The sequence below is a fragment of the Amorphotheca resinae genome (assembly GCF_003019875.1).
Source record: "Amorphotheca resinae ATCC 22711 unplaced genomic scaffold M430scaffold_11, whole genome shotgun sequence".
Lineage (NCBI taxonomy): Eukaryota > Fungi > Ascomycota > Leotiomycetes > Helotiales > Amorphothecaceae > Amorphotheca > Amorphotheca resinae.
In genome coordinates this window covers 1,010,817-1,032,902 of record NW_020194481.1, presented here as the reverse complement: position 1 = coordinate 1,032,902, position 22,086 = coordinate 1,010,817, and the positions used below count along the sequence as shown (strand labels likewise).

Below are 22,086 nucleotides of genomic sequence, written 5' to 3'. Positions count from 1 at the left end.
GCCGGGTCGAAAATAGCCATGCTCGATGGTCAACTCATGTGAAGCAGAGATAAGCAAAGAAGGCGGGGCGGATCCATTATCCATCAATCCATCGTCCATCATTCATGGGTTTGCAGTTCAGATCCCGAAGATAAGACGCGAACCGCGAACCGGTTCGTCGCTAAACGGGAGACGGCGCCCCTTGCCCCATAGAGAGTAAGCGAGGCTGTCCAACGACTGCGGCGCCGTGCCGAGGCCCTCTCCCCTTTACTGTACATGAACATGAACATGAACATCCCTCGACGAGAGAAGCCCGAGAGAATCCCTTTTCAGATCTAGACATGCCGATCTATCAGAGATGATTGGGAACCGGCTGGGAGACGCGGGCTGATCATCTAGCTGATCGGGCATAGCCGCAGCACTTCACATTGCAGCGGTTCAGTCCGTGGTCCGAGCCTTATCAGTTTTCCTCAACCCCTCCATGGAATGGGGTTTCCGGGGCCTCCAGATCATCAGCTAGGTAGATAGAGGGGTGCTGAGGGGTGATGAGGGGTGCTGCGACGGAGATAAGCCCACATGTCATTGTGCGTCTTCAATACGGTGGATATTCGTCTATCTACGAAGTCTGGGAGGTATGCGATACAATGCAACAAAGCAGCCAATATGCGAACCGGTCGCCCCTTTAACGCCAAAAATTACCACGATCCCCCTAAAACAAACTCTAAATTCTCAGAACAGCCAGGGCCCTGTTGATTGGTCAGTGGCAGGCTTGAGGGGAGAAGTCATATCATATCGCTTACCTTTCATGAGGCTATTCTGTACGATGGGAGTATGCTCTGGGTGTTTTGAAATGCCCAGAACGTGGGTATGGATAATGTCCATGGCAAGTAGTGCATCGTCCCGCTGAACCACAAGCCTATTGATCGGATGGTTATCATTATGCGCTCCACGTTTGAGAAGTGAAGGGTCCTTACGAGATATTGATTTCACTAGCTCCTTGTCCAATGAGATAGATGTTGACGCCGCCGCTGGCCAGCTTAGAGAATATTTCACCTGTACATTGTTCAGATCCCGGTATACCGAAGATTGTGAAAGGATCTCTTACCAGCGATACCAACCATGTTTCTCATCTTGTGACCAATGACTGACACGATTGCCACGTTTTGAAGAACCTCAACCTAAGACGGGAGATATGATCAACAAAAGCGCTCAAGAGCAGAGGAGAGTTTAGACATACCTTGCCACACTTCTCAAGGCTCGCTATCAGCCTGTCAAGCTTCACGGCATCATCCTCCAGGGACGAAATGGCTAGGCTGACTGACTGCTCACTCGAAGTGATCAGGTCCGCAACTGCGTTGGCTTCATCAAGTTTGTTGAACACTTGCGCCAAGAAACCATGGGACTTCTTCTGGCGATTCGATTGGATATTTATCAACACAATGTTGTCTTTCGTCGTCAGGGCGGTGGGTGCGCGACGACTTTGCGATTTTCCATAGTAACCGTTGGCGCTCATGAAGGAAAAAATGGCAGAGTCTGAAACGCTTCCAGACACAGACGAAGCTTCTGATTCTGACTTTGGTGAGTTGGTGCCGGTTTGTGATGGATAGATGATGGTCCCATTTCCTTCGGGATTCTTGACGTTTTTCAGCCGTAGAGGGATGTTGGCGTTGCGAATTTGTTGCATTGTGAAGGGGTGGATGACCTGTTTTTACAGTCGGTTAGACTATAATCTTCCCAGGTTGGTGGGAATGATGTATTCCGCCAAAAGCATAATGTAAAGAGTATCAAGGAAAGAAAGCCAACCTCGCTGCCGTAGTATGTAAGTTCGGAGGCCTCTTCCAGCGTCACTGTGGCAAGCAGTCGAGCCGAGGGGACCTTTCTTGGGTCCGCAGTAAAAATACCATCAACTTCTTTCCAGATCTGCAACTCAGCGGCAAATGTGCTCACGGCACACATCGCGGCGCAAAGGTCGGAATACCCGCGACCAACACTTTGCAACATGGAGGTAGGCATCATGCCAAAGAAGCCTTTGATAGTTAGCGGCATGGTAAGAAGTATATATGACTTTGAACATACCGGTGACGACAGGCACGGCTTCCCCGCATGCTTCGAGCCGCTTCCCGATCTCAACAGCCAGCTGATCAAAGAAGTGAGGGCCGAGCTCATCATATGCGACCCTCTGCTTGTACAGGTCATCCGAATATGCCTTCTCGACTATATCTTCGAGTGTGACCATCTTTGCCTCGATTCCCTGCAGAAGATTAGGAAGGGTGTCAACTCAGATAGAGCCATTTCCACCACTCACTCTGCTCATCAGCGATGCAACGACCAGCCGACATGCCAACTTTTCGCCCGTAGCTAGAACTCGATCCTTTGATCGCGCAGAGACTTCTCCGATCGTCTACTCTTATTAGCGGACCACATATACCAACCAGTTGGGTGGTTTTCCAACCTGTGCGGCAGCGAGGAAACTGCGCAGTTTCTCACAGTCCTTCCGGATCCCTGCGTCGAGTTCCTCAAAGATGTTTCCATCGCCCGCGTAATCAACTTGCGACTGGATCACTCTACTCGCTTCCAAATGCTGGTCCTTGATAACATCAATCGTGCGATTCAGCTCGGTCTGGTTTCTCAAGGGCCCCATGGTGTAATCAATGGCCTGCAGAAGGAGACTCGTCGTTCCCATGGACTTGGTGGTGCCGGACAGGGCCGAGCAAACGACCGCAACATTATAATCCTTCAGATATTGAGGGATGATGGTTCCAGTAATGGCGGGGAGCAGCTTTCCCAGACTGGTCCCGCCATATTTCTGGACGATCCACGGCTTCCCTTGTTGAAGAACGACACTCATGGTGACCGACGATAGCGAATAGATAGATGACTGTAAAGAAAGGGGGTATACCAAAAGAAAAAGAGAGAAAGTGAAGCTGGACAGTACAAACCTCGAGCGGCCCAAAGTGCCGACCACTTTGTATATGGTTTCGGGGTCAGCCTTCTGTATTTGCCTGGCGTCTGGCGTGGGGGAGGGTGAGGCAATTGAGGAAGGCAGAGTACCGGGGTTCGAGTAATCGGGAATCGGGATCTGAAATCTGAATCCTCTACCAGGGGAAAGCGGAGCCTCGACGTCGCGTCGAAATCCGTGATAAAGTCAATTATCCACCTGATTACTGTGTCTAGGAATTATCTCGGAGATTTAATAAATGAACATGAAATGCATTCGACTTGGAGGATACCACGAAGCGCCTGTTGTTGTGAGATGGTCAGCCGGAATTCGAGATAACTAGCGTGGCAAATCAACAGCAGCGAACAATTCCCATCTCTGGAAACTTGCATCACTCGAGTAGATAGGTATGGTACCAAATCGGGAGATATAGTAATTCAAAGTCTATAGCCATGTTTGGAATACAAATGTCTATTCATCACCAGCCAGATTCAACCTCCCCGAAGAGACTATCTTTGACCACCTTCCTCGAATCTTCAACAACCAGCGGAGGGCCTTCGTAAACCCAGGGGCACCGCTCTCTTAGATGCCCGTCAATCAAGGGACCCAAAGTTTCAAACTCCAACAAAAACCCATCGTGTCCTTGGGCGGAAGGTATCATGACCAGCGACGCCTCTGGCAAATTTCTAGCAAGTACATCCTGTTGCTCGGGCGTGAATAGCACATCGGATGTTATCCCAACAACCAGGGATTTCGGCGGTACGATGCTTAAGACCTGAGATAAAAGGGCATCGTCCGATGAATCCTGAACGCCATCCCCCTGCTGCTCCTTGATTCTCCCCCTGGTGAGATCGTGATGATCCATTTTTCGAGTGAGATGTATGAAACAGTTGGCATCGAAACGGCCAACAAACTTCTGACCTTGGTATTGAAGGTAGCTCTGCGCTGTAAATGTCGGGCGCACTGCTTTGCCTTCTACAACTTTCGCTTCTTCAGAGATCTTGCTGTCTCTTCGGGTATCTAGTGGTGCTGGTTGAGGGAGCAAGTTATCCTGAGCAACGCCATTAGTAACACCATTGGTAACGCCATTCGGAACATCAGTCGGAGCATCATTCGGAACGCCATTTGGAACGCCATTCGGAACATCATTCGGGGCACCATTTGGAACGCCATTTGGAACACCGTTTGGAATGCTGTTTGGAACGCTATTTGGAGATTTTGGTTTCCGGCCATCCTTTGCAGCAGGAGACCTTCCAAAGCGAGCGTGGAAGGAGGGTGAAGAACGATACGTGAGCATGGCAACCATTCGAGCTGCCGCAAGTCCTGATGCTGGTTGAGTGGCAGGAGTTGGATGATAGTAGCCGTCTTGGTAGGCGGGGTCCGCAAAAACGCATTGTCTTTGCGCTTCAGCCCAGGCTATTCCCCAGGCGTCGTGATTAACAGAGGTTGAGATGGGAACGATGTTTTTAATGTAGCCCGGAAAACACAGGGGCCACTCGAGGGTTAAAAAGCCGCCCATAGAACCTCCAACTACAGCTGCGACGCTGGTGACTCCCAGAGCATCGAGAACGAGTTTGTGCAAACTACGGGACGTTAGAATGTAAATACCCACGGGAATTAAAAAAGAATTGTACTTACCGAACGTCGTCTCGGACGGATGTTTGTGGGAATTCTGGACCGTAAAGACGGCCTGTCTTTGGATTCCTACTCAATGGCGAGGTAGTGCCATAGGGAGAACCGAGAACATTTGCACAGAAGACGAAAAATCTGGAGGTATCAAAGGCCTTTCCGTAGCCCAACAAAGGCCCCCACCAGTCTTCTACATCACTGCTGCCAGACAAGGCATGGCAAATAATCAGGCAGTTGTCGCCGTTGGCGTTGAGCTTGCCCCAGGTCTTGTAGGCAACCGTTACATCAGTCAACTCGACGCCAGACTCCAGTTGGAACGATTCAACTCGAGCGAGTTTTTGATCATTCACGAAACGCAAGTATTCATTCGTCTCACTCGGGACATGATCGAGAACTATACCTAGGCGAGAATCAGCCAAAAAGGTCCAAGGAGGATGTGGTAAGCTATATCGTACTCATTTTGCTTGGCATAACTTGCTATTGAGTATAAGAGAGCAAGGTCATTAATTTCGAGAGGGGAGAGAGAGAGAGAGAGGGAGAGGAGAGAAGAGCAAAACACGTGTATAAAATCCGGGGACACTGCCAGTGATTTGATATATACTTGGGGCCTCGAGTTGGAAACCCAGCCAAGGGATTTCTAACAGCCGCAACCAGCAGAAATAAAAACTCCTTGCGGAGAAGAGACAAGACGGAATCCCTCAGCCACTGGGCTACTTACTGTAAGAAAAGCATATGTGGGTTCTCAATCCCCTCGATTCGGCGACTGGGTTACATGACGCCCCCCCATGGGCCAAACTGACTGACTTGGGGAGGCCATATCTTTCAAATCCCGGGGGCGTGACGGAAACGATCGGCATCTGCGCCAACAGCCTCAGCCCGGTGGGAGTTCGGTAAATACCAGAAAATAAGAGTCAAGACTCAACAGACAGAGGAATTCATCATGTATATCCCATCCTCCCTTCAACCCGCTGTATCGATCGATCGAGTTGATCATTCATCGCAATGGCTCGAGCGCAGAGTGTCAAGGTAGCAGCGGTGCAGGCCTCCCCAGTCTCGTTCGACCTCCATGGGAGCTTGCAAAAGGTCGCTCAATTCACCGCAGAAGCAGCGTCGCAAGGCGCGGAGCTGGTAGCTTTCCCTGAAGCTTTCCTGTCTGCGTATCCATGGAGGTACGCGTTTGATGCGACCATTGGAACTCGTGAACCTCGAGGTATGTCGCGTCGTTTTTTGTTCATGTTGTTGCGACCGCGCTGAGTAAGGATTGCAAGGGCGCCAATGGTATGCGAAATACTACGAATCCTCGCTCGCGGTGCCGTCCCCCGAGTTCGACACGCTCTGCGGCATTGCACGGGAGAACAAAGTCATCCTCTCAATTGGAATTATTGAGAAAGATGGAGGCACACTCTATTGCTGTGCGCTCCTCATTGGCAAGGATGGAGCCCTGCTCTCGAAGCACCGGAAGGTAAGGGGAAGATCACATGGGCGAAATAGAAATAATCGCTGATAATTCAATAGCTTATTCCAACGGCTGCAGAACGCCTGGTATGGGGACGAGGCTCGGGAGATGGCCTCGAGGTCGTTGACACTGAGTATGGCAAGGTTGGGGGATTGATCTGGTACGCTCTTTTATACTCCTGATTTGAACCCTCTTCTAACGCCGATTTAGCTGGGAGAACTACATGCCTGCTGCTCGACTGGCCTTATATCAACGCGGAGTCCAGTAAGATCCAGTCCTCTTTGTCTCGGGTGGTACGATGTTCTAATGGGTTTATTCTACAGAATCTACATCGCTCCCAATGCAGACGACCTGCCTGCCTGGGTAGCTTCCATGCAGCACATTGCAAAGGAGGGCCGATGCTTCGTTATCTCAGTGAACCAATTCTGCAAGGTAGCACCTTCTCAGACCCCTCTCCTTTCAATAAAGAAGGAATTATGTTGACGCAGGCGCCAGGTCTCCGATTTCCCCGCTGACTATCCACCATTCACCCCCGGCCACCACGACCGCAACCCTGAAGGACTGCCTTGGGCCAAGGATGACATCCTGAACCACGGGAGATCCTGCATTGTTGGACCCCTCGGAGAATTCATCGTTGAGCCACTGGTGGACAAGGAAGGAATTCTATACGCCACCTTGAACCTCACTGAACTGGCAGAATCTAGAATGGATTTTGACCCAGTGGGAAGCTACTCTAGACCTGATATCTTGTAAGTGGAATTCCCCTTTTTCATGGGCCGGAAACTGATGTTGGGTAGCCAACTGAGCGTGAACACCAAGCCGGGTGTGAATGTTGCCTTCAGCGACGAATAGACGGGGGAGGTTTGTGTTTTCCAGACCACAGAGCTATATGCTCTCCAAATGCAGGAGTAGGAGTGAAGGCCCATACCCTGACTGTACCAAAAAGGCATACTGTTATTTCGGCGCTCTTGTTTCGATAACCAGGATCGTTTTGTCTGCTGGAGCCGCGGAGAATTTAGGGCAATATGGAAATTATGTTGACAGAAAACAATGATCCGATTTCTTCTCTCTCCTGAGCCTCGTCGAATGTGCGAGCGGGACCAGCTTACGACGGGGGCTGATTTAGGCGCCGTAGATAAGGTAAGGCCAGGGGGATGGATCGATCCATCTCATTTGACTATTGCTCCAAGCAGAGTGCAGATTGCAGAATGCAGAGTCCAGACAGAGTCCACGAAAGCGAATCAGCCCACTGTTCCTCCAGCCCCCGGGTTCCATCCGGCCGAGATCGATCCTGGAATGATCACGTGACTGGAACGTGCCCTGATGTGACGTCAGCCGCCACGGCCACCGTTCCTTTCAAGGATGACATGTGTACATTGTACCTTAACTACATCAACCATCGAAACTCATCGCGCAGACCCGACTTAAGAGACTTCATTCCAGGATCCTTAGTCAGATAGATTCGATCTGCAACTCCTAAGAGCCTTTCTCTTACTTAAAAACCTGCTCCCCCCTTCTCCAGAGCCGAGGAGGTCCTACTAATACTACTAATATACTACATAGTACGTGAGACAAGCCTCGAACCGGCGTGGTGCTTCCGTGCAACCAACCGTACTTTCTGCGCTCCTGGCACGCGCCACTCCGCCGCAGCGCTCCCGCTCGTCAACGTCGAGCCAGTTCAAATCCCGGAGCGCGTGCTTCAAATCCCGACGGGGGCAAGAAGAAAGCATGAATCGCAGCGAATAACCAACTCTCCTTCCTTACCATCCTGGCAGACAAGGGAAAGGATCATCTGGAAAGAGATGTGAGTTGCTTGCTTTCCTTATCTTTTGTACGACTGCAACACCACCCCCAGGAACGCCTGCACTCCTCTTATCGTGTGTGAGCACATTTCCTCAGCTGCTTATTTGGAGGGGCCGACATGGCGCCCAGGATGGGAGTGCATCTATATATATCTATAACATCAACCATGACGCCTCTCTATCCCAGCGAACGCGCCGCCCTGAATCACTACCCCCCTCCCAATCTGCTCCAAATCTGGCCCTGAGAAATGGATCTTGATTCTCTTGCTGATGACTTCGACGACAGGGCGAGGGTCTCTAACACTTCCGCTTCAGGTACCAAGGCGGCCAAGCCAGCCAGGAAGAAGTTCGCTGTCCCCCCAGTAAAAGTCGCGTGTCTTGAATGGTAAGTATTGAGCGTGACTGCACTCATATCGTCCCATGCCAGGGCTGACCCGACCTCAGTCGTGCTGCACGTACACGATGTGATGGCAAGCCCGATTGCTCAAATGTATGTGTATCTCCCTCATCAATTGCTGTAGCTCTTTGAGTCTCACCAATGTCACTCTAGTGTACGACCAAAGGAAAGGTCTGTATTTATACTCAGAGCAAGAGAGGTGGTTCGAGAATCCGCAAGAGGAGACAGTCATCTTCTGATGGCGATGCTTCCTCGAACAACAAGGAGTTCAACCACTGTTCTCTGTCAATCCTCCCTGAGTTCAACCAAGGTGAGTACCCTATCCCGTCATGTTTTTAGGTTGACCAGGACTCACATTGACTCTTCGTAGCTTCATTCGCTGAGCCTCTGGGGTTGGTAGCACCCGGCGGTGGGCTCAGGCAACTTGATCTGTCGCTGGAGGACACAGATTTCATCTTTGATGCCATCTTCTCCACGCGCGATGAGAGTCTGGATAGTGGATATGATACTTCCGACCATACTGGCTCATGCTCAGAGTCCGATCACCCTCGTTCCTGTATTCGGGTCTACTCGAGCGATCAAGATATGTAAGTTACCTTGAGATGAATGAGCCTCGATATGTACAAGTGAAGCTGATGTTTCCAGCCTTGCCGCTTACTACACCTATATACATCCCTATCTCCCAGTACTGCCGGCGCCTGAGCCTGGCCAGGTGTACGATAATCCAGAAGTTGGCATCCGGCGTGCTCCCGATTCGATATTCAACAGTGTAAGCGCAGCCGATTTTGAGCCATCAACTCCACTCAGCCTTGCCATCTCCGCCCTGCTCGCCCTCATCCCACACCCAGAAGACACAGATCCAAGCGGAACCGAATCGGTCCACCTCCGAAGAGAGCAAGCGCAAGCTTTCGCTCAGTCCGCGTACGAGAGCATCGAAATTGAGTCGGAACTGGTCGACTCGAATACTCAACCAGGAGAGGCATTGAGCCGCGAAATAGACCCCTTGGATCGGAATCCTTTCCACCCTCGGAATCCTCTTCAAAATGAAAGCATCATTGCTTTGCTCATGCTCAGCACTTACGAGTATGCCCAGCGTGGGAATATTGCGAAGATGCGCAACAGAGCTGGTCAAGCTCTGAACGCTGCACTCAATCTTGGACTCCATTCCAAAGCCGATGAGGATGGCTATTATGCAGAAGCGAATCGAAGAGTGTGGTGGATGACTGTAAGTCTATCCCAATCGTGGCAAGTATGCTTTACTTACACTGCTCTAGTACATCACTGTCTGTCAAGGTTCCATTCTTAGCAACTCTGTAGGCTACCCTGTTCCTCGATGAACATACAAGTTTTCTAACTATAACTGCAGCCTCCTCCAATCCTTCTGTACGATCCTCGGTTCACAACGTTGGGCCCAACCTTCTCCGCCGACACTGAGGTGGGTATTACATTTTATTAGCACAGCCGATTTCAACACGCGTTACTGATCCCATTCATGGTATAGGCTTGGACAGATTTCCTTCAAGCGCAGCATGTCATAGTATCCGCAACCCAGTTTGTGATTGACTTGGATGTCACATTGAAGACGAACTCGAACACATCGGCAATCTGGCAACGCATGCTTGAACTGGAAGGGCTCATCGAACCTTTAATTGCGAAGGCCGATACTTGGACACTGGAATCCTTTCCACCAGTCATGCTGGATAGTTCCGAGTTGAAAGTATCTCAAGCACTCCGAGGAATCGCACGGATCAAGCTCAACAGGTGAGTATCAATGCAACTATCGAAGCACACTTTTCTGACATCAGAACAGTGCCAGGATCAAACTCCATCGATACTGCGCCTTCTCTGATGTCCCAGTTTTCACGAAGAAGCACTGCGACCTGAAATCTGCAACCGAATCACGAGTGCAAAGTGAGGCACCAATGGCACCCAACTGTTCATGCAGTACCACCTTCCACCAGTTGTCAAACATGGATCTATCTCCCAACTCATCGATGTCTCCACCTTCCACCACCAATTGTGGCATTCTCCCATTCAGTAGCACCTTCTCTGCCAAGGTTTGCCTCAAGTCATCCTTCAATATCGCGCGTTCGTTTCAGAGCCTACCTTACCCTCAACCAGCACCATCTTCCGATCCAATGCATTTTTTCTCAGCCATGAAAGATATCAAGGTTCCCAGGATGATGCCGGTGTTTGCTTGCTGTGCCATGCAGAGCAGTTACGCTATGATCATGCTTTGTTACAAGACAAGAGCCATGGGGTTTGTTGGAGCTGTTGATGATGGGAGAGAGTCTCCGGCATCGAAGCTCCTGAGTCAATTGCAAGATGGGCTAGGATTGATCTTGGATGCATTGAGGAACTACTCTCTAGCTTACGAAGCTTTGGGCGGGATGCGAGGTATGTTCTAATATTCCGAAATAAGGAGCAGAGCAGCTGTACTGACTTACTTCCCTAGACCAGATTGAAGTGGCCACACAATCGGTCAACAATATGCAAGTCAGTCCAATTCCTGACCATTAAATTCAGCTCTAGCAAGAACGGTCGAGCTACGGGCTATTTTTTCTAAGCTGTGTAGGATACGAGGCATTGGTGTAACGACGGCGTACTTATATGGGGTTATGAGATTTCGAGGTTTTCAAGGAGTTGTTGTAGAGGTTGGGCTCAGGGTTGATATGTTGACACGAATTCTCAACATTGGGGATGTACACTTCACTTCCTTCTTCTTCCAGGGTATGTTCTTTGCTGCTTTCTCGCGGGACGAAGTCCCTCCAACTCCAATATGGGTTTCTCTATGTGGAGGCGGGATCTCCAGGGGAGCGCTTTGGGTTGAGGGTTTCTTGAAGAGGGATTTGACCAGACTAATAGATTATCTATGACTTGAAAATCCCTTTTGCAGACAATAGGATCTCATCTCAGGTATACCTCCAGCCTCATCTCTGGACATGTGGATGTTTGTTAGGAAAGTGAGCACGTGCATGACAATACCGCCACCGCCACCACCACGCCACGCCACTATCGAAAATGCGGCTCGAAATCGGAGGGAGCCTGGACCCCTGAAGACCCTTCTACCGAGGTCCGATATTCCTGCCACGCCGATCGGCTAAGGGTGCGGACCGAACCCCATTAAATATCCCGAATTCCCGAGAATCGCATAGCGCCTCAGAGCCGATGCTATCACGTGTTATACCCCACATCCCGAAGCGGCAAGTGACATATGCGCGAACACGTGCGCCAAGCACGTGCGTCTCTTATAGGACGTGAGATCACATTTCTCAACATTCGGTCCTATTGGTAAATGTACAGTCATGTACATACCTTATCAATAATACGGTTTGATATAAATCTAGATGGAAGCCATCCTCGAGAAGAGAATGCTTTGCCAAGCTCCCTCTCGCCTTTTCCGCAATCATGTCGCTCAAGACTCTCGTTTCCTGCGTTCTCGGTGTCTGGGCCATCACGTGCACAGCTCAGGGGCCCCCTAAACCGACTCCTCCGCCGTGGGTACCAGGACATCTGGGATCGCATTGGATAAACTACACCACTGTTACTGGATTCTTTCTCCAAGATGAGCCCAGTACGGACCCTACCACATTTGACTATGTACGTACTCCTCCATCCCAAGAACAAAAAAGAGAAGAAAGAACAGAACAGAACAGCTTCTAATCACATACATAACATAACATCAGACGACGACAAATTTCGGACTCATCAACCGCACCTATCCCACAGACCACGAGATCCCTCAATCCTTCACCCAATGGCAGCGTTTCGCTCACTACGTGAACTCGCTGAACCTGCACAGCGGTCCCTTGACCAACTACAAGCTTTTATACATGGGCCGGCACGGCGAAGGCTACCACAACGCGGCCGAGACGTACTACGGCACGCCAGCCTGGAACTGCTACTGGTCAGAGAAAGACGGCAACGGGACCTCTGTCTGGGCCGACGCGCACATCGACGCAGCAGGGATCGCGCAAGCGCAAATCGCAGCGGACTTCTGGGCATCGCGCATCACGCTCCAGAAAATCCCGCTTCCGGAATCCTACTACACGTCTCCGCTGACGCGCTGTTTGGAAACGGCGAACGTGACGTTTTCAACGCTGGACTTGCCGAGGGATAGACCGTTCGTGCCGGTGGTGAAGGAGCTGTTCAGGGAGAGCATTAGTGGACATACGTGTGACAGACGGAGTAATCGGACGTATATCCGTGAGAATTTCCCTGGGTATGTGATTGAGGAGGGCTTTTCTGAGGAGGATCTTTTGTGGAAACCGTTGCTGGGAGAGGTGCCGTTGGATCAGGAGTTGAGGAGTAAGAAGGTGCTGGATGAGGTGTTCCAGAGTGATCCGCATACTTGGATCTCCATCACTAGCCATTCAGGAGAGATTGGTAGTATTTTGACGGGTGAGTCCTTCCTCTCTGGTCCCTTTTCTTTTTCTTTTTTTCTTTTGGTGAAGGAAAGAAAGGAGAGCTGACTGATGCATTCAATCGCAGTCCTCAACCACCGGACGTTCTCGCTTAATACAGGGGCTGTGATCCCGGTCTTGGTGAAGGCGGAGACCATCCCAGGGGTTGCAGCCACGACGGCGACTTTGCCTTGGACTACTCTCTCCACGTGTGCGACCCCGCCTCCCAAACCCACACCCACTACTGCATCTTGATGGCTTTTGTCGGTTTGGGTAAATGGGTAGTAAGTAGTATTGTTGTTGTTCTTCTTCGACAGCCAAATTAAAGTGCCGGGTAGGAAGGATTCTGGTTGCTGGATCTCCTACTTTCTTGATTAATTTGCTCGTCAACTAATCAATAAAAAAAACATTTTCAACGTCGCATCAAGATGCGATGCAGCTGGGAGCTTTCTCTCATTAATTGCTTTTGAACTAATGCTATTGATTATTTTATTACCTCACCACGCAGCTCTTGCGATGATGAATAGGCCAGCTCATCTCTCGGCCATCAGAGTAGAAATAAACTACGCTATACTACTACTGTCGGTATGCATGAAGCTACTAGCTACCTGGTCGGGAATAATGACGAATAAATCTAAAAGGGCATGCTCGTTTGTACTTATCCATTCTTGCTTTCCATATGTGCTTTCCCTTTTTCACTTTCCTCCGATAATACGGAAGGTCAGCTTACGGCTGATGAGCAAGCTCATTCAGCTTCAACTTCTCCTCATCCGTCAACGCGCCATATAGCTCATTGAAGCCCGCAGTGTTCTCACTTGCAGCCTTGATGAAGAAGTCGGTTAAATAGGCCTGGGTCTCATCGTCACGTTGTCTGATGAAGTTTGAAGATCCATCGCCGTATGCCATGAGCTGGGCTTTGGTGGTACCTAGACCGAGATCCAGGATATTGGGAACGTCTTCCCAGCCATCATCATCGCCTTCATCATCCGCGAATTCTGCAGCAGCAGCGGCTTGGCTGGCGTTCTGAATTCCGGAGGCAGACAGAAGCTCTTCGATGAGCACCTTGATGATCTTTAAGGGAGCGGGGATAATTGTGTATTGGTCGGGGTCTGGGATAATTAGATTTTGAACGGCATGAACAGATGACAAACTCACTTTGTTTGGCTTTTGATCTTGTCATAATTCGATCGCTGACAGGGATGATCAGATCGCCCTTGACCATTGTTTGCACAACTCGTGGATCATTTAGAGCATAAATTTTAGATAAGGCGATGACACTAAAAGCTGTTAGAGAGTAGCAATAAAATGATAGAGATACCTACTTCTGTCGAATCTCATCATATCCTGCAAAATTAATAGAATGCTCAAGCCATTTGCTGAGGACAACTTGTAAACCACTTTGTCCATTGAGCTCGATTCGGCTCAAGAACTCTACAACGTCTTGGGCACCGACTAGGGACAGGCGAGCAAAGACCAAGATTAATGATTGGATAAAGGGTGCAGCTTCGGCAGTGACGAGACGGGAAGCAACTGCCCTTAATAACTGCTCCAAATAAGGACCAAGGCGCTCCTGGCCGGCCTTCTCAACCAATTCGGCAGCAAGGCCACCGACCTCTGAAGCCGCATTGTCCTCCATGGCAGGACCAAGCAATCGATCTATGATGACCAAACATACCTCGAGACCAGATCTGTTAGCCTCATCATGCCAGGCAAAGACTTGCTGATGGTCGTGCATCAACATGAATTTAACGGCTTCAACACCGGGTCGAAGAATTCCTCCTTCGGTCGTAGCCATCAGCAGACGGTTCAACTTTGGCAAGGTGGCTGCAACGTATCCCGGAGGAAGTGGCTCAGAACCGTTCTCAGTAAGAGTTGCTAGTAGTTCCGTAGCAAGCTAAAATTTCCATTAGCATCAAGATTTTTAAGGCGAGTAAAGAAGATGACTTACCTCAATTAAAGGATCATCTTCAGTGATGTTTCCAACATCAAATGCACCAGTCAATGATGGTAGAACCTTTTCACACAGAGCCGTGTATGTTTCTCTGCCAGCAAGAGCTTCAACAATGTCCTCAAAAGCCTCACTAACCATCATGGTCAGCTGGAAATTGGCTGCACCGTGTTTTGCAAGAACGAAGAGAAGGTCCAGCGCCCCACCATCACCCGAAATGGTGATCCTTGGGTCCATACCAATCGCTGCCCTCAACGACTCAACCAAAGTAACAAGAAGATCATCCGCATCTTCAAGGTCTGTCAGGTCTTTAGCGTAAAGGAACTCTGATATCGAGGCCACAATGGCAATTTGCCTATCAGCTGGCACTGCGTTTGCTTTGATAAATCCTTGAAGGGCTTTGATGCAGGAAACTTTGACCACCTCAGCCTCGTCGGCGTTGACTGCTTTGATCGTACGGTCGAGCAAGGCAAGAGCAACATCTGGAATGCTCTGAACGAGGATGCCAGCAACCAAGTAGCCGCGGGCTCGAAGAAGTGGCTCCTCTGCTCGGTTGATGGCGTAATCGATCAAAGCCATGTATGAACCTGCGATTTCAGGAGCCACCTTCTTGTCTACGTCCATAAAGTCGTTCATGAGCTGGGTCACAAGGAACAGCGATGCTTCTCGTGTTCTCCATGAAGCACCTTCCGAAGCAAAAAGAGCCTGAGTGTATGCCAGCAGACCTTCTAGAGCGCCCTGATGTAGCCACTCGCCTAGCTTGATGAGCAAATCACCACAAGCAGTGCGAGCAGTATAGTTGGCTGTAACGGACGTTTCCTCGGCCAAGAAAAGATTGACATCGATGTCCCATAAGTCTTCTTCCTCCTTAGGGATTTGTGCATAGCCGACTGCTAATTTCATGACGTCCATAACGAAAGGTGTTGCAGAAACTGCACCGTGTGCTTGTATCTGTGCTTCCAGTTCCTTCTGAACAGGAGGGGCTCTTAGACATGACTGCAGGAAGTCAAGCTCCTCTAGAACCAAGAAGTCCAGTGTATAGGGCAGGCCATCTGCATCCTCGAGCCGTCCTTGTTCATCATTGTCGATATACATATCCTTGTATGGCTGTTGAATTATTGACAATTCCTCCCATGTCACAGTGAACAGCGCAGGGCTCTGTGGCAGTAGCAGCTGGGGAAACACTGATCGAATTTTCATCAGGGTCTTGACAACCTGCAACTTCAACGCAATGATCCCTCTCCACATTTCTGATCGGTCATCTCTACCACTCTCGTAGCCCTCATCGCTCCCCTGAGGCCGCTCAGGTAAGGTCTTCTTCATAACATCCATGAAGAACGGCGACCACGCTTTCAGGGCTCCATCTGCGAATCCTTTGACTTCTGGTCCGTGCTCATCCTTCACCATATCCATTATGTCAAAGCAGCCACGGAACACTGATACTGCCAGGGCCCGTAGAATCGGCTTCCGGTTCTCGTTGACAGCCACGTCATAGACGACCTTGACAATATCGTGCGCCACCGAGAAGAACTGGTCCTCGCTCAAGCAGTCGTCCACGAGGTCCGACAGCACCTTCAGGGCACCATGTAACTGGGCATCGGAGGCATTGGGAATAACCTGGAGGATGGCAGGGAGGAGGTTCGGCCACTGGTCAGGAAAGTCGATATTGGCAATCTTGCTAACGACGTAGCTATTTTCGAGGACTGTTAGCTGGCTTTCCTTCATGGGCAAAATGCACCCGGCACGTACCTCGCTGCGCTCTTGATCTTGCGGTCCGCATCGTCACTGATAGCGAGCTGCAGAAGCTGACCGCGCAACTGCTCCCTCGTAGGCTCAGCGATGGGGACAGTTGGGCCATCGTCATTCTCCCCACTCCAATTCTTCTCGACGAAGCCTCTGAGCGCCACCAGCGCGCTCTGGCGGATATCCGTGCTCACAGAGTTATGGCTGGCAATGGCAGCGAGGCTGCTAGGGAACGCCGGGTTGCTCTGTGCTTGCTGCAGGTGTAGCTCGGCCTGCTTGCGGGGTCCCTCGGCGGGGAGATGCGTGTCTGCTAGTAACTGCAGCAGTTGATCTTCCATGGTTCCCGCCATCCTTGCTGGGGCCACGGAATCACTGATGGTGAGGAATGTCCAGGTGTTCGCAGTGGTTTGTGAGGAGGACAGCGCGAAGACAGCGCGTGGAGAAATTCTGAGATGGAAATGCTCTGAGTCGATTAGGGTATACGACGCGACTTGTAAAAGTGCAGTGCAGTGCGCCTCGGTACCGCGAATCAGATACCCTCAACAACGTCACTCCTCTCCGAAGACCACCTCGTGAGCCAACAGAGGGCTCGACCAGAGCTGGGAATGCCTTCAGATCCTCCCGTGAATCCCTGCTCGGTACGGTTTGACCATATCATCCCTCCTTGACGCCGTCGCGAATCTAGCAGCCATGGCAGCGCCACCCAAACCCCTCCAACTAAACACCTACCACTCCCTCACCACAGCCTTCACCGACTTCCTCGTCGTCGCAATCCACACTATCCTCTACGAGCGGGGTCTCTATCCGCCAGAAACCTTTCTCCTGACCCGCGCCTACAACTTCCCCGTTCGTCAAAACCGGCATCCGTTAGTCTGCAAATGGATTCTGGACGCGGTTTCCGCAGTGCGGGACCAGATGCTCAAGGGCGCTGTCCGGCGGGTAGTGGTCGTTATATTTTCAGATAAGCACGAGGTCATGGAGCGGTTTCTTTTTGACGTGGAGAGGTTCCCCGCCGTTCCTGAAAAGGAAATACATACAGAGTTTGAGGAGCAGGCGGGGGAGGGTGGCGAGGAGGTGAAGGTCAGCAGGGTAGATGTGGAAGAGCAGTTACGGGCTACGATCAGAAAACTGGCTTATTGTGGAGGGAAGCTGGGAGAGCTGCCCGAAGGCTGTACGTACACTGTTGCGGTGGAGTTGAAAGACAAAGCCGATCCGCCGATTGGGGTAAGCTGCTTCCGCATACGAGGGTTGGGATACCACTGACAAATATTAGCATCCGCAGCCTTGGGTGCCGTCTGAGCCTTCACTTCAAACGGGAGAGAAGGGAAACAGTACAAGGATAGGAAGCGATCTGGGAGGCGTCAAGAGCGTGCCCGTGAGATCTGTGGAAGCCGGTGAATTCATTTTGGAATCATGGATCGAGGAAGGAAAGGCAAAGCAAGCCTCTAATCGGTAATCGTCAGGGTGAAGATTTTTATCGTTTTCTCAAAATCCAGGAGCTACCCTTTGCGAAATCACAGCTTTGGAAGGAGGTAGAAATCTCCAGCTACCGTGATCAATGAAATTAGATTATAATCTTCTCGCCTAGTACGCGTAAAGGCAACGGAAGAGATCATGTATGGGCTTGCCATGGGGATAGACGGAAACAGAATAGCTTTTTCATTAGGCTGTCTTCCGTAGATATAGCTTAAGGTAGCTATTGGCTTGCTATTATGCTTACCATTATGAGAGTTGTCCTCGACAAAGGTGTAAAATAAAAGCTTTATTACAGGAAAACCAGAAGCAAAAGGCAAAAGCCACTCCCGCGCTCACAATGCAATCCCGCAGGGGGGTATCTGATTTTCCCACAGTGCCAAAACGCCTTTAATGCCGTCCTTGATCTTCAAGTTCAGTCTATGATGCATATGCAGTCCTGTCGTACTTTTCCACCTATCCATTCCCCACTATCATCGTAATTCCCTGAGTAACTTACTACCCGGTATTGAGAGTAGCGGTACGACAAAGTGCCTCTAAATCCTCTGACCTGACATCCTGTTGGGACAATTGGATCCTGTTGGATATTAAGGCTCTCAAGACCTATATCAATACCCAGGGGATATCGCGCCTTCCCTGTAAATAACACCCACCTTTTTGAGTATATAGAGTAGTTAGCTACCCTCCTTTTCAATTCAATTCAACTCAGTTCTAATCCACTTGGATCCACCCTGTTATTACCACCTCTTTTGTAATATAACTTCCCATGTGTTTGACAATTGCTTGTTGTCTCTTGATTATCGAGATGGATTCAGTGGGAGGGCACGGCACGTTAACTCGTAAGAATAGAATAGGCTGCAGAGCAGAAGCAGAGTTAAGTTGGTCAGCCCTTCGTCAGGTTAAGCTTCCGCCCAGGATCGCCTTCAGAACTGGAACCATTCCTCTGGGTTTCACGGATCAAAGATAGCCACCCTCTGACGGGGCCTATACAATACCCAAGGAATAAAATCGGGCTCTTTACCCTTCTCCATGGAAGAAGGCTCACTCCCGCTACTTGTCTCGTGTTCAACCTCTGCGGTTAGGCTAGGTAAGAGAAGGATCTATCCCTTAGCTTGAGAGAGCGCTGAATCCGTCATCGCTCCCCTCGACGTGTCCAGCCATGACCTGCGCCAAACGACTCAGCGGCTCTAGGTTGATATGCACACTTTCCCCGGCGCCCCTGGGCGCAGACTTTGCGATATCAGACCAGGAGATACTAAATGAAGCGGCTGTGGGACGCGGGTATACTTCAACTTCTTCAATAAGAGGCTGCATAACGCGTCTTACTTGCTGGGTGGAGTCGACGGTTGGGGAAGAGATGGAAACGGATTTAAAGACACTGGCATACACTGAGTCGTTGGTGTTGAGAACATCGTTAGTGTCAAGGACTCTGTACAGCAAGGGTGGAATGGAGACGCTTGAGGTGGTTGCGTTACCCAAGCCTGTGCTGCGGGGGCTAGCTTGGTCCTCTGATGGGCTCTGTGGGGGGAATACATCCCATTGGGACAAGTCAGACGGAGGATCCGTTAGTGTCGAGGTCATACTTTCAGTTTCTTCTCTTTGACCGTCGTTCCCATGTTGATTGGCATCTCCAGGAATGTCTGTCCGCGTCGTATCGGAGGCTTCATTTCTCAGGTCGTCCTTGCTTTCCAAAGTCCCGTCTTTGTTGCTCTGACCTCCGCCTTGCTCAACCATTTGATTCTTCATTCGACGCACTGTAATCACCACGACATAGGCAATCTTTCCACGAGAGCCCGTGATATAATGCCTGGCCTTTCTTTTGACCGATTTGGCATCCTGTGTGATCGCCACCTCCAGCACTAGAAATGGGTTTTTGGGCTCGAACGCTAGAGACGCATCGGGTTCGAATTGGCTTGTGTGACTGCCGTGGCGTAGACCTAATGCTATTCGTAACAACCCGGATCAGCATTAACTTTGAAGCATCTCTTACATAACTAACTGAATGATCCTGTCTCTAAAACTCGTTGTTCCCTCCACGAGGGAGGCATGAATGCTTGGCTAGTGTCGGAATCTGGCACGAACATTTGGGCTTTTATTTCCGTGGCGAATGCCTTCATCATTTCGTGTATCTGCGTTGGCATTGTGATGACAAGCTCGCTTTTAGTTCTGGAGCTGAAGTGTTCAAGACGGATGCGTTTCGACCCGGTAGCGGCAAAGACTTGCTCCCGAGCAGATCTGTACATTTCTGCGGACACAGACGGGATAACAATGCGGTTGTCTTGTACATATGCTGTAGGGTGTATCCTAGGGTTCCTTAATCAGTACATAAATCCTCGTATGGAGCATTTGTTGGGGTAACCTACGACGAGAGCTCCTCGCACCCTAGTGCCTTTAAAAGGGTGTCTGAAACGCGGGTGGACTTTTCTTTCTGATCATTGGAATCAAGTCTCTGCCGTTTCGACGGCATATGCGTGCGTTGAGGGGATGCAGGTTCCATGTCAGCCGCGGGTGATGACTGTCGTTTCCACTTGCTCTTGCCGTGTGTGTCGAGTGTGCAACTGTCGTCGCTAATGGAGACGTTTGGTGGCATACTTCAGTCTCTGAGCTTCGCGCCGTGGTGTTTTTCGTGTTGTATGGCGAGGAAAGAGCAATGGCTTGTTGGGAACCCTCGAGATGTTGAAGGCTTTGGTGCCTTACAGCCTTAGGCAGTTTCAGCCTTACTGTACCTATCATCTTTAAACTCAGCTCGAAAGTAAGGTAACCAGTAATCAATACGGAGGAGACTACACTCTATTCCCGTTTAGAAAGCTCTGAACCCCGCCTTTCCTTATCAATTTGCATTTCCCTAATCGTCGGCTCGCTTATAGGCTTCCTCCTACTAGCCTCATACTTCCAACGTCATCTACATGCGCCCCGCTCCTCCGCCCCGCGCTACCCCGCAGAGCCCCGCTCCACTCCGCGCTTCTCTCGCTTTAGCAGATGCGGAATTGGGCAAAATTCCGCGAATTCGCTCGCGCCGGCAAACCCATCAATTTGCATCAACGGCTTCGTCGATAAAGTGTTTGAATCCGAGGGCGCTATTGGCTCCGTACACAACGGTTTCTGTTTCATGTCTAACATGGGTTTCGTGCCCTTACACATGTTCTGGTTGAATGATAGATCCTCACAACGGGCTTCACAAACTATGGAAAATTCGTCAGCTGGCTCGACGGCTAGGCAGCGTTTCGAATGAAGAACGGGGGAGATAAAAACCATTCTTCAACATTTTATCGAGGCGAAAGGCATGAACGGTAACCCAGTCACGAAAGCCGATTTCATGATAGATACTGTCACTCTTCTCGGAGCCGGCGCGGATACGACATACCTCTTATTCTTTATCTCTTAATGGCTTTCTTTCTTCTTTCATTCGTCTTGAATCATTACCCTGCTTACTCTACTCTACTCTATAGCCCTATCCCTATGTCCGGCCCCCCCTTACCCACCCGTCCTTTCCATCCCTATCCTTACCCCCTAAAAAAGCAAATAGCCACTCTAGTGGTATCAGTGTCAAAACGCCCAAACGACCGCGCTAATCCCAGGACACCAAATGAAAAGAAAAAGCAACGCGCAGATTATCTCGCCTCTGCTGAGGGAGGAGGGAGAAAAGAGGTTGTGGCGTGGGTATCACTAGTATCAGCGATGGCAGTGGTGATGCAGAAAAAACCATCTCCATCATCCCCCTTAATCACAGCTCTCCACGCTCTCTAACCAAGACCTAACGCCTTACCTCAACTCTGGTTCTCTCTCACCAGTTCCTTCCCGGCATTCGCCCTCGCCTCCGCAGTGGACAGATGACTCATAGTGTTAAAAGTCTAGAGTGGCCTCAGAAAGGAGCGAGAAAAGATAGTCTGATTATGGCTTACCTTCAAAAATCTGCTCCTCTGGTGGTGGCAGTACGTCATACGGAGGTTGCGGACCATACTCGTGGAAGGGGAGCATTGGAAGCTGTTGAGGAACTTCCCTTAATGCATCCGCCATCATCTCGTAATAGCCTCTCTGTACGTCTTGTTGTTCAGCATTATCCTCGCGGGGGCGAGGCTCTGGACGTTGCGGAGCGTATTCAATAAGTGCATCCCGCATCATTGCAAAATAGCCTCTCTGTAAATCTGGTCCTTCAGCATTATTAAGTCCAGCTGCTTCCTGGTACGCTTGGTACACTCGGCCGCCTGTTAGAATACTTAGCAAAGTACAACGTGATATAAATGAAGATAAACAGGCAGCAATTATATAAAGTATGCTGAGACCGCACCTGAGACCGGCGACAGACATAAGATTATGG

At 50.2% G+C, this 22,086-nt stretch overlaps 10 protein-coding genes across 10 annotated transcripts; 5 read left to right on the top strand and 5 right to left on the bottom strand.

The window, feature by feature from the left end:
* Positions 1-708: 708 nt before the first annotated feature.
* Positions 709-2,827, bottom strand: M430DRAFT_22200 (hypothetical protein; the record flags this gene model as incomplete). Its single annotated transcript, XM_024864653.1, has 9 exons — positions 709-725; positions 780-895; positions 954-1,032; positions 1,085-1,157; positions 1,217-1,681; positions 1,783-2,006; positions 2,056-2,230; positions 2,285-2,380; positions 2,432-2,827. 9 exons carry the CDS (start codon positions 2,825-2,827, stop codon positions 709-711), a joined length of 1,641 nt encoding a protein of 546 aa, XP_024718041.1.
* Positions 2,828-3,395: 568 nt separating this feature from the next.
* On the bottom strand, positions 3,396-5,403 carry M430DRAFT_53406 (hypothetical protein; the record flags this gene model as incomplete). Its single annotated transcript, XM_024868379.1, has 3 exons — positions 3,396-4,500; positions 4,556-4,871; positions 5,265-5,403. The coding sequence occupies 3 exons, from the start codon at positions 5,401-5,403 to the stop codon at positions 3,396-3,398; spliced, it is 1,560 nt and encodes a 519-aa protein (XP_024718040.1).
* Positions 5,404-5,548: 145 nt separating this feature from the next.
* Positions 5,549-7,065, top strand: M430DRAFT_69306 (hypothetical protein; the record flags this gene model as incomplete). The annotated part of the gene is made up of 7 exons (XM_024869420.1): positions 5,549-5,756; positions 5,815-6,008; positions 6,062-6,162; positions 6,213-6,266; positions 6,326-6,434; positions 6,498-6,751; positions 6,800-7,065. The coding sequence occupies 7 exons, from the start codon at positions 5,549-5,551 to the stop codon at positions 6,852-6,854; spliced, it is 975 nt and encodes a 324-aa protein (XP_024718039.1). The 3' UTR covers positions 6,855-7,065.
* Positions 7,066-7,412: 347 nt separating this feature from the next.
* On the top strand, positions 7,413-11,123 carry M430DRAFT_44985 (hypothetical protein). The gene is made up of 11 exons (XM_024867735.1): positions 7,413-7,806; positions 8,091-8,189; positions 8,249-8,294; positions 8,355-8,511; positions 8,572-8,788; positions 8,847-9,426; positions 9,476-9,514; positions 9,568-9,636; positions 9,703-9,962; positions 10,012-10,598; positions 10,657-11,123. Coding segments are annotated over exons 1-11 (2,121 nt in total). The 5' UTR covers positions 7,413-7,804; the 3' UTR covers positions 10,722-11,123.
* A 486-nt stretch (positions 11,124-11,609) lies between these two features.
* Positions 11,610-12,859, top strand: M430DRAFT_53402 (hypothetical protein; the record flags this gene model as incomplete). The annotated part of the gene is made up of 3 exons (XM_024868378.1): positions 11,610-11,801; positions 11,888-12,602; positions 12,693-12,859. 3 exons carry the CDS (start codon positions 11,610-11,612, stop codon positions 12,857-12,859), a joined length of 1,074 nt encoding a protein of 357 aa, XP_024718037.1.
* Positions 12,860-13,330: 471 nt separating this feature from the next.
* M430DRAFT_108538 (hypothetical protein) lies at positions 13,331-16,645 on the bottom strand (the record flags this gene model as incomplete). The annotated part of the gene is made up of 5 exons (XM_024861222.1): positions 13,331-13,713; positions 13,760-13,881; positions 13,927-14,498; positions 14,553-16,242; positions 16,302-16,645. The coding sequence occupies 5 exons, from the start codon at positions 16,643-16,645 to the stop codon at positions 13,331-13,333; spliced, it is 3,111 nt and encodes a 1,036-aa protein (XP_024718036.1).
* Positions 16,646-16,818: 173 nt separating this feature from the next.
* Positions 16,819-18,108, top strand: M430DRAFT_127448 (hypothetical protein). The gene is made up of 2 exons (XM_024862023.1): positions 16,819-17,519; positions 17,569-18,108. Exons 1-2 carry the CDS (start codon positions 16,986-16,988, stop codon positions 17,749-17,751), a joined length of 717 nt encoding a protein of 238 aa, XP_024718035.1. The 5' UTR covers positions 16,819-16,985; the 3' UTR covers positions 17,752-18,108.
* A 767-nt stretch (positions 18,109-18,875) lies between these two features.
* Positions 18,876-20,358, bottom strand: M430DRAFT_30734 (hypothetical protein; the record flags this gene model as incomplete). The annotated part of the gene is made up of 3 exons (XM_024865971.1): positions 18,876-19,705; positions 19,768-20,072; positions 20,132-20,358. 3 exons carry the CDS (start codon positions 20,356-20,358, stop codon positions 18,876-18,878), a joined length of 1,362 nt encoding a protein of 453 aa, XP_024718034.1.
* Positions 20,359-21,013: 655 nt separating this feature from the next.
* On the top strand, positions 21,014-21,587 carry M430DRAFT_179916 (hypothetical protein). Its single transcript, XM_024863775.1, has one exon. It carries the CDS (start codon positions 21,153-21,155, stop codon positions 21,513-21,515), a length of 363 nt encoding a protein of 120 aa, XP_024718033.1. The 5' UTR covers positions 21,014-21,152; the 3' UTR covers positions 21,516-21,587.
* On the bottom strand, positions 21,564-22,065 carry M430DRAFT_179925 (hypothetical protein). Its single transcript, XM_024863777.1, has 2 exons — positions 21,671-22,065; positions 21,564-21,619 (listed from the first exon to the last, which is right to left on the bottom strand). The coding sequence occupies exons 1-2, from the start codon at positions 21,888-21,890 to the stop codon at positions 21,612-21,614; spliced, it is 228 nt and encodes a 75-aa protein (XP_024718032.1). The 5' UTR covers positions 21,891-22,065; the 3' UTR covers positions 21,564-21,611.
* Positions 22,066-22,086: the final 21 nt, after the last annotated feature.

Bases quoted from the DNA above. Each gene is read 5' to 3' on its own strand.
- M430DRAFT_44985 (XM_024867735.1), top strand. The intron at 9,515-9,567 runs GTAGGCTACCCT...CTATAACTGCAG, and splicing joins GTTCCATTCTTAGCAACTCT to CCTCCTCCAATCCTTCTGTA. The intron at 9,963-10,011 runs GTGAGTATCAAT...ACATCAGAACAG, and splicing joins GCACGGATCAAGCTCAACAG to TGCCAGGATCAAACTCCATC.
- M430DRAFT_127448 (XM_024862023.1), top strand. From the start codon at position 16,986: ATGGCAGCGCCACCCAAACCCCTCCAACTAAACACCTACCACTCCCTC. The intron at 17,520-17,568 runs GTAAGCTGCTTC...GACAAATATTAG, and splicing joins AAGCCGATCCGCCGATTGGG to CATCCGCAGCCTTGGGTGCC.
- M430DRAFT_179916 (XM_024863775.1), top strand. From the start codon at position 21,153: ATGGCTTTCTTTCTTCTTTCATTCGTCTTGAATCATTACCCTGCTTAC.
- M430DRAFT_179925 (XM_024863777.1), bottom strand. From the start codon at position 21,890: ATGATGCGGGATGCACTTATTGAATACGCTCCGCAACGTCCAGAGCCT.